This window comes from Rhinatrema bivittatum, chromosome 5 (assembly GCF_901001135.1).
Source record: "Rhinatrema bivittatum chromosome 5, aRhiBiv1.1, whole genome shotgun sequence".
Lineage (NCBI taxonomy): Eukaryota > Metazoa > Chordata > Amphibia > Gymnophiona > Rhinatrematidae > Rhinatrema > Rhinatrema bivittatum.
This window is the reverse complement of record NC_042619.1, coordinates 37,260,410-37,270,157: the sequence shown is the minus strand read 5'-3', so window position 1 is coordinate 37,270,157 and position 9,748 is coordinate 37,260,410. Positions and strand designations below refer to the sequence as shown.

At 47.9% G+C, this 9,748-nt stretch overlaps 1 protein-coding gene across 1 annotated transcript in view; it reads right to left on the bottom strand.

Annotated features, from left to right (window-relative positions):
* Window positions 1–2,503: 2,503 nt before the first annotated feature.
* The window catches only part of ANKRD42 (ankyrin repeat domain 42), a 108,958-nt gene continuing 101,713 nt past the window's right edge, over window positions 2,504–9,748 (bottom strand). The window contains exon 12 of the mRNA XM_029602223.1: window positions 2,504–3,581. Within this exon, the coding sequence (XP_029458083.1) occupies window positions 3,480–3,581 (102 nt within the window). The 3' untranslated portion in view covers window positions 2,504–3,479. The remainder of the gene's footprint in view (window positions 3,582–9,748) is intronic.

Here is a 9,748-nt window from a genome sequence, read left to right as displayed (position 1 = left end):
TGTCCGCCTTCCTATTTACAGGAGGTATCATGGGGGGGTTCTCCCATATCCTCAACAGTAATTCCTTAAAGACCTTGTGCACCAGGACCACCACAATCTCTATAGGAGCTTCCACAAACTGGAGCATTTCCAGCCATCTTGTGTCTGGCATCTTCTCCACCATCAACTGAAATGGGTTGGCCTCAGCCATCAGGTCTTCAGGAAGAAACCTCCTTTGCTCATCAGAAGGAGACTGTTCTGAGGTGAGACCCTCCGAGTCCTCTGAGGAGGATTCTGCAGTGTCCTCCCCCCAGGGATCATACAGGGCCTCATCCTCACTGCAATCCACAGGGGATGGGACCTGGGGTGCTCGGCCTTCAACCAGAGGCCTAGGCACTGATGGCACTGGTGGTGGCCCCAGCAAAGCTGGATAAGGGGCTTCAGGCCGCAGTGTCAGTGCTAGCGTCGATGGAGCTTCCTCCTTGGAGGAACTGGCAACGATCACTGCAGTGGGTGGGGGGAGCATTGATGGTCTCCCAGGAACTGGCGGCCGCTGGGTTGATAACACCCCAATGAAGACATTGAGCTGCTCCAGCAGCAGTTCCAATAGGGAGAGTGCAGGTACCGGTGCCGTCAGCTTGATGCCCCGCAGCAACCCAATCAACCACCAACTGGATTCTGCACTCCAACTCCCCCTTAAACATTGCTGATGCCAAAACGGACTGGGAGGCAGCAACCCAATCAACCACCAACTGGACTCTGCACTCCCCCTCAAACATTGCTGATGCCAAAATGGACTCAGAGCCCCCAGGTGGATCGGCAACTGACAGCAGGACTGGTGGAGACAATCGCGGACTCCCAGCATCGATGGAGGATAGATACTCCTTGCTTTGGGAGCATCACAGCAACGCTGGTGCCAACCCGAGCCCTTCATCGTGCATCGATGGCAACTGGTGCTGATGCTTCCTTGGCTTCCCTCTGTGCTCGGCCCAGTCTTTCCCCAGTGCCGAGGTCGAAGATGAAGAACCCGATATCCTCGACCTGGAAGAGACTGACAGTGGCCGGTGCCCCTATGTGCTGGCAGCATCGACGGAGCAGATGGCCCCGCCCATGTTTGGCTCGGCATCCATCGGTGCAGTTCCATGGTCCTTCGGCATAGATGCCACCAATGTTGATGGCTCGGAATTTTTCACCTCGAAGAGCTACTCCATCTTCTCTAGACGAGCGTGACGTCTCTTCGGGGTCATTTGGTTGTACAAGCAGCCCCCAGAATTCATGCGATGCCCCCAGGCAGAGGATACACACATCATGTGGGTCCGTGATGGACATAATCCTCGGGCACTGAGAGCACCGATGAGGCCATAATGATATGAACTGAAGGGGCGAAAAACGACAACAGTGGCGGTGGGCGATCGACACCGGCGGGGAGCAAGGCACTGCCTGCTCGGGGGAACGGAAGCGAGAGAAAACTTACTGAACCGCCGAAAAACCTCACTAGAATACAGGGGAACTGAGAAGGACCCGCATGCGGGAAAAATCTGAAAACAAGCGGTGGAAATGTTTCCAAATACTTCTTTTTTAAAAACAACTAACACGAGCTCAGTAACTGCGAGGCGAAAGCTCCACAGAAAAAAAGACTGAAGAGGGACCCCGCGTGGATGCGTGCTAGTGGGCATTCTGAGTGTGTTTAGTGTACCCAGTTAAAGTTTTCTGGGGTGAGCTCCATCCGATGATGTCTCCCCTGCTTGTCCTAGGAGAATACTGGCGGGCTGATGTCAGGGCATGGCTATATATCTGTGACGTCAGCTTTTACTCTGTCTCGATCTTGTGGTAGAGGTGCATAACCCATTCATGGGGATTGGCCTGCCTGAGTGCAGAGGAATGTAAAGTTGATATATCATTTGCCCTGCTAATATTGGAAGTTAGCTGGACAAAGCTTCCTGATTCAATAACCTCCCACTGCATGGTTAAATTTTGTGTGAGTAGTTTATAGGTTCTACAAAATTTAGATGGGCAAAAAGAGGCAGTAGAGGAGGCATGGAGGGGGGCAGCATTAAACCTTGGTTGGTCAGCCCTGACATTCAGTTCTGGCTGGCCAATGTTACTCAATTAAGGTCTAGTCTCCTAAAGTAAGCTAGGAAACCCTTCTGCTGGCTGATTTAAAATAAAGACTGACTTGGGGATGCAGCCTCCTTTCCTTCCTCTTTTCTGTTAAAAACAATATATTAAAAGTCTCCATGGTCAGAGGCCCCTTTCCACTTCTGACTCAACCCCATATAAAGTAATGCAAGATATCCAGAGGGGCCAATTCCTCCCTCTTCTTAGTCCCATTAAAATATTAAACCTCTCCAGGACTGATGATCTGTGTCTCCTGCGTCAGAAGGGGGAATTCTCCTTCCCTCCTTGCTTTTCTTAAACAAAAAAGTAGCCAGGAACCTTCCCCCTTACGTCATGCTGCCCACAAAAGGAAAATGCCAGCTGGAGAATCCTTTCTAAGATAAAGGGGGGGGGGGGGGGATTCCCCCACTGGCACAGTGTTTTAGGGCAGCATGATGAAAGAGGAGGAAGGAGCAGTATGGGTACTTTTTTTTTGTTTAATGGCAGAGAGGGAAGGAGAATCACCTATTAAAGGTGCTGTTTGCAACTTTTACTGAGTCAGGAACCAGGAATCAGGCCCGTTGGTGGTGGTGAGGTTTTTTTTTGTTTTTTTTTAAATCAGGTCAAGGAGGGAGGGAGGGAAGAAGTAGGGAACATCAGACTCCTGGATGATATTTTTTTTAATGGGGTGGAGTTGGACAGTAGAGGACCTCAGGCCACAGAGAGCTATGATGTTTTTGTCAGACCAACAGGGAGGCAAAAAGGGGGCAGGAGCTCCCTGCACAATTTTTTAAAAAATGTTTTATAATATGGGGCTATGAGAGGGAAGGAAGGGATTGGCAGGATAATTTTGAAATTGGGTGCGAAAGGAGGGATCCCCAGCTTGAGGAAGTTTTTCCCAATAGCACTTAGCCTGCTAGTGCCTGCTTCTCAGCACTATCGGCTAAGTTTAGCAGGGGAAACCCAATCACTCTCAATCTAATTGCTCACATTTTGATCAGATTTAGAATACTCAACTGAAAATTTAGTTGCTTAGGTTCAGACGAATATTCACCTAAAGTATAGCTAGAATTATTGGGTCTTTGAACATTGGCCTGAAGGTAAATTTAGGTGGCGATTGTGTGTAACCTCATTGCAAATTCCAGACAGGATTCACACAAATAGTTGGACAGCAACTACTGAACAAAGCGACGTGATAAAGCATATGTTTTGAAAACAGTACAGCCATAAAAGCTCTTTGATAAAAAAAAAAAAAAATAGTAGGACAAAATAGACAAAGATCCTTCACATAAATCCAAGGAAACAAGGAAGTAGTAGAGCTATTTTGAGCAATCCAGATGCTAATGTGCTACTTCTTTGAAGTATTATAGTGCATAGAGCATTCACAGTACAATAATCATTATTCACTTCTCTGTGCCTCGTCTCACAAATATTCCTCCTGGCGAGGTCTGCTGCTTTTTCCTGGTTTTCTTTTTCTCCTTGTTTGTGCTGGATAACTTTTCTCCCTATAGAAACAGGATATTAATGTTAAATAAAATGGTATGGCTTTATTTCTTCATATAACTAGATTGTCAAGTTAGTATTTCAAAATTAAAAATGTTACTCAGTCTCTCTGTACAAATATTAAGATCAAGAATCCCAAAGCACTTCTTGTTCTGACAGAATTTGGAATTCAGTTGAATCCTGCTTATTCTTTTATAAGCTGGCACCAATATCACATGTTAACAAGACCCACAGCTAGCGGTAGAGTGTACCAGGGTATGTCTTTCTCACCTGGACGTAGAATATGACACAAATGTTGAAGTTGGGGATGTGTTTAAGGAAATGGTGTGAGAAAGGGAAGAAACTGGAGGCTGTAGTATGTAAAGTCCTAAGACCTACCCTCCTTTTGTATGAAGTAGGTATAGTCCCTATTTCTTAATTTCTCCGAGGGCAAGCAGGATGGTAGTCATTATACATGGGTGACATCATCAGAAAGAGTTCCGTCATGGAAAACTTATGTCAAAGTTTCTAGAACTTTGACTTGGTACACTGAGCAGGCCCAGCATGCCCTGTACCACATGTCCATGCAGAGCCCCTCTCCAGTCTCTCTTTTTCCATGGAGCTGCAGCATCATGGTTGGTGAGCTGCTCTTGGCCTTTTTGGCCTATTTTGGAATACTTTCTCCTTTTGCTTCTTTTTGTGTTTTTTTTTTCGACATTTGACGCCAGGTCTCTCTTAGTCCATACCCGATAGATAAAAACCCTGACTAGGAATACTGTTGTCTATTGGTAAGTTTCCTTTTGCAGTCAATTACTCTGCAGCGGCAATGATTTGGTGCCTGCTGGCCATCCCTGCCTTCCGCCATTGATTTTGATTTTGTGTCCCTTTTATTTTGCCCCATCATGGCTATGTCTGGTTTCCGGCGATGCCCTTGGTACCCGAGGATGTCCATTATGGATCCCCATGAGGCATGTGTCCTCTGCCTGAGGGTATCACATGACTTCTGGTGTTGACATTCGTGCACAGATGACCATGAAGGGATGGCTTCAGCTCGACAAGATGGAGCAACTCTTTGGGTTGAAGAAGACCAAGCCATCAGCATCGAAGGATCTCTGAGCAGCAATGATTGACACCTCGCCATTGACATCAGCTGTACTGTCCGTTTCGTCGATGCTATTGGCAGACAGGGGTGCCAGAGACTGCCCACCGTCGAGCTGCTCCAGGCTAGGGCTGTTGGGTTCCTTGTCATTGGCCTCAGCACTGGGGAAGGACCGGGCAGAGCCGAGCCTAGAGGGAAACTGAAGAAGCATTGGCACCAGTTTCAGTCGATGTACAGTGCTGGGCATGGGGATGCACTGGTGCATGCTGCAATGCCCCCAAACTGACCCTGTGGTGAGGGGCACCAGTCCTCCATTAGTGCCAGGGGTCTGTGACCATCTCCACCGGTCCTGATGCCAGTCAGTGATCTGCTTCGCTAGTCCAAAGAGGATCTTGCCACCCCTCCTTTCTACCGCCTCCCACTCCATGCTGGCATCAGCAATGTTCAAGGAGGAGCTGGAGTGGCGAGTCCAACTGGCAATAAAACGAGTAATGCAGGGTATCGGTCCTGTGGCACCAGAGTCGGTACTGTCTGTCCTGAACTGCTACTAAAGAAGCTCAATTGGCTCATCTGTGTGTTACCGACTCAGCTGTCATCTGTTCCCAGGCTGGCATCCCTGGGGGATGACACCATGGAGTCCTCCTCTGAGGGTATCCCATCAGACCCTGCTCCAGATAAGCAAAGGAAGTCTTAACCTTCACAGGGTTTGTGAGGGTGATGGCAGAAGCTATCCCATTTCAGTTCCTACGGAGGAATATGCCAGGCACAAAATGCTTGAGATCCTCCAGTTCATGGAGCCTCCTAGGGAGATTGTGGCAGTCCTGGTACATGATATCCTTAAGGAGTTGATGCTAAGTATATGGGAACACCCCCTCACAGTGCCTCTCGAAAACAAGAAAGCTGACTGGGTCTACCTCGTCCAGAAGGCTGCTGGATTCGATAAGCAAAAGCTGCCCCACCAGTTGGTGGTGTTGAATCACCTCTCAAGAGAGTCAAGCGTTCTCAGACCAATTCCTCGGTGCCCCCAGGGAAGGACCACAGAGCAATGGACACTCTTGGGAGAAAGGTGTTTCAGGGAGCTATGCTCATTGCCTGCATAGCTTCCTATCCGCTCTATATGAGACAGTACTTGCAAGACATCTAGAAGCAGGTGCAGGAGGTGGCCAAGCAGCTACCTCAAACAGCAGGCCACTATCTTGTTGATGAGGTATAAGAGCATGGAGTGCAGAAAAAATGAGGTCCAAGTAACCTATGATGTTTTCAAGATGGCATCGAGGTTGCTGCAGTGGGAATCAGCGCCTGCAGAATGTCATGGCTGTGGGCCTCAGTTCTCCAACCAGAGGTACAGGAATGACTCGCTGGTGTTCCGTGTACTAGACAGAATCTCTTCGGAGCCAGAGTGAAGGACGAGGGGGCCCAACTCCGAGACAACCTGAAACCCTTCAATAGTCGGTAAGATTGGAACAGAGAAAGGCTTTTTTTCACCAGAGGAAGTTCTGTCCTCTGCCTTCTCGCTCCTATTAACAGCATCAGGGCTCTCGTGGCCATCCCAGCCAGCAGTAAGCCCCCAAGCCCCAGCCGGTGTCTCAGTGAACTCCAGGGAGAGGGTTTTAACTGGGTCATAGGGAGCGTAGGCCAGTTGCCCATACCTGGGACGTTGGACTTCCCGGTTGGGGGCAGGCTGTGGTTCTTCATGAACCAGTTGCCCAGTATAACCTCAGACCAGTGGGTTCTTTCCATCGTCCACCAAGGATACCAAGTGAACCTCTTATATGTCCCGCCAAATTGCCCCCTGAGCCTGTTTTAGGGGCTGGTAGTGCAGAAGTAGGTACGTCTAATGAAGCTTTCCTCCCTCTTAACAGCCTGAGCGGTCAAGCTTGTTCCACAAAGGCAAAATGGGTGGGGATTTTACTCCTGATACTTCCTAATTCCAAAGAAAACAGGACTCTGTCCCATCCTAGATCTAATGGCCTTGAACAAATTTGTCAAAAAAGAAAAGTTCAAGATGGTTTCCCTGGGCACCTTGACCCCCCCCCCCCCTTTTGCAATAAGGGGACTGGCGATGCTCCCTCCTTCGCTCTAAAGGCTGCGTACACTCACATTGAGATCTTCCCCAATCACTGGAAGTATCTCTGATTTGTGGTGGGAAAACAGTACTTACAGTACCGGGTGTTGCTGTTCGGGCTAGCATCACCCCCACTAGTCTTCACAAAATGCCTGGATGTGGTGGTGGTGCAACTCTGCAGGCTGGGGGTGCATGTCTTCTCTTATCTGGACAATTGGCTGGTCAAAAGCACATCTCAGGCACAGTCATGTCCATCCAGATGTTGGAGTAGCTAGGGTTCGTCATCAGCTACCTGAAGTCCCATCTCTGCCCCTCACCTCATTTGGACTTCAAAGGAGCCATGCTAGGGACGGCTCAGGCCAAGGGGGGTTGTGAATTGAATATTCTGCCTCTGGAGGAGCCCAGACGTGGATCTATTCATGTCCCCTTTCAACAAGAAGATGCCTCTGTTCTGCTCCTTGTAAAGGTCAGATGACAAACTAGCCTCGGACACCCTTGCCCATTATTGAGGCAAGGGTCTTCTGTACATGTACCCTCCGATTCCCTTAGTGGTAAAGATTCTCTTGAAGCTTCACAAGGACAAAGGGACTATGACCCTCATAGCACCTCATTGGCCAAGACAGGTCTGGTTCCCGCTCCTTCAGGAGTTGTCCTTCCGGGAACCGATCAGTCTGGGGATTTCCCCAGATCTCGTCACACAGGATCAAGGCAGGCTGCAGCATCCCAACCTCCAAGCCCTGTCGGTCACAGCCTGGATGTTGAGAGGTTAATCCTGCAGCCGCTTGATCTTTCAGAGGATGTATCTCGAGACCAGGTAGCTTCTCAAAAGCCTTCCACTAGAAAGGCCTGTGGACTGAAGTGGAGGAGGTTTTCCGTGTGGTGTGAGCAGAAGGCCCTAGATCCTTTATCCTATGCCACACAAAAACTGCTTGAATACCTACTGCACCTCTTGGAAACTAGCCTAAAAACCAACTCCGTTAAGAGTTCATATGAGTGCAATTAGCGCATACCACAATGGTGTAGATGGTATGCCCATCTCTGTACAGTCCATAGTTATATGGTTTATGCAGGGCCTGCTTCAACTGAAGACTGCCGCTGTGTCTTGGGACCTCAATGTGGTCAGCTAATGAAAGCTCCTTTTGAGCCGCTGCGCTCATGTGACCTGAAGTACCTGACCTGGATCACCTCTAGCTCCAGGCCTTAGTAATTTATCCATCTTACACTAAGAGGTAGATTTTAAAATCGTTGCTCCTGCAAAAACAGACACATGTGCTTGTATGTGGACTGCACAAAAGCAACGCAAATTTTAAGAAGCCAGAAAGGATGTACGTATAAGCATGTATGTGCACCTATAATAAGGAGATGGAAAAGGGGTGGGGCAGGGGTGTTCCAGGGGCAGAATCAAGACTGACACGCAACTACAAATTTTGCCAAGGCAAGGTGCGTATGTTACCTGTGTAACTTTGCTACAGGTCCTCATGAGGCACAGGAGTCCTGCACATGGGGGAGGGGGTGTAGAGAGCATGTCTCTGTACAAGGTCAATCTGACACTGTAACAGGTGTTCTGAGGACAGCAGGATGTTAGTCCTCAGAAACCTGCCCGCCACCCCCTGGAGTTGGGTTTTTCCTGTTTTTGTTATATATGTATTCTATGTTATAAGATTGGAGAGGGACCCTGTGTAGATGCATGGTATAGGCATGCTGGGTATACTCAGTATGCCAAGTCAAAGTTCTAGAAACTCTGACATAATTTTTCCGTGGCAGGGCTCCATCTGATGATATTGCCCATGTGTGAGGGCTAACATCCTGCTGTCCTTGGAGAACTTCTATTACAGGTAAGCAACTCTGCTATACGCTTATTTGTACCTAATCTGAGAATGATCAGGTTTTGAACATGCCATGGGCAAGTTTCATCTAAGAACATAAGAACATGCCATACTGGGTCAGACCAAGGGTCCATCAAGCCCAGCATCCTGTTTCCAACAATGGCCAATCCAGGCCATAAGAACCTGGCAAGTACCCAAAAACTAAGTCTGTTCCATGTTACTGTTGCTAGTAATAGCAGTGGCTATTTTCTAAGTCAACTTAATTAATAGCAGGTAATGGACTTCTCCTCCAAGAACTTATCCAATCCTTTTTTAAACACAGATACACTAACTATACTAACCACATCCACCTACTATATAAACCTACACCGGCGGAGTAGTTATACAACACTCACAAAAACATCTAACATGAAAACAGTGCTTATCTTATGACTACTATTATAATGAGAAGTCTACAGTAAAGAGACCTTCATACATCCAATTCTCTTGAACAATGTGTGAGAGAATCTTTTATAATCCTTGGTCTCACAGAATGATTACTTACTCTTTTCTGTTTTTCTTGCAGTAAAATTATCACAGCAAAACTGAAAATGGAAAAATTACTTACCTGATAATTTTGTTTTCCTTAGTGTAGACAGATGGATTCAGGACCAATGGGTATAGTGTACTCCTGATAGCAGTTGGAGACGGATCAGATTTCAATCTGACGTCAGCCCTAGTACATATACCCCTGCAGGAAGTGCAGCTCTTCAGTATTCTCCTCAAAAAGCAATTGTGGATATATGTGTGGCTGAATAACTTGGATAACTTGGATAACTTTATAACTTGGTTAACTTGATTAACTTGAACTGGTTAAATTGGCTATAGCTGGAAACCGCCAGTGCCCTCAACCAGGAAACGTCGACACCTGGTAGGATGGGTGTCCTAATTGGAGGGAAGGCTTGGCTTACCCGTGAATAACTCGCTCTTGGTAATGTCGCCCGAGGATTCCATGAATGACGGCAGCCGTGGGTGGGATGCTAAGTCCATCTGTCTACACTAAGGAAAACTAAATTATCAGGAAAGTAATTTCTCCATTTCCTAGCGTGTAGCAGATGGACTCAGGACCAATGAGATGTATAAAAGCTACTCCCGAACCGGGTGGGAGGCTGCCCGAGGCCCACTTAGTACTGCCCTTGCAAATGCTGTGTCCTCTCGCGC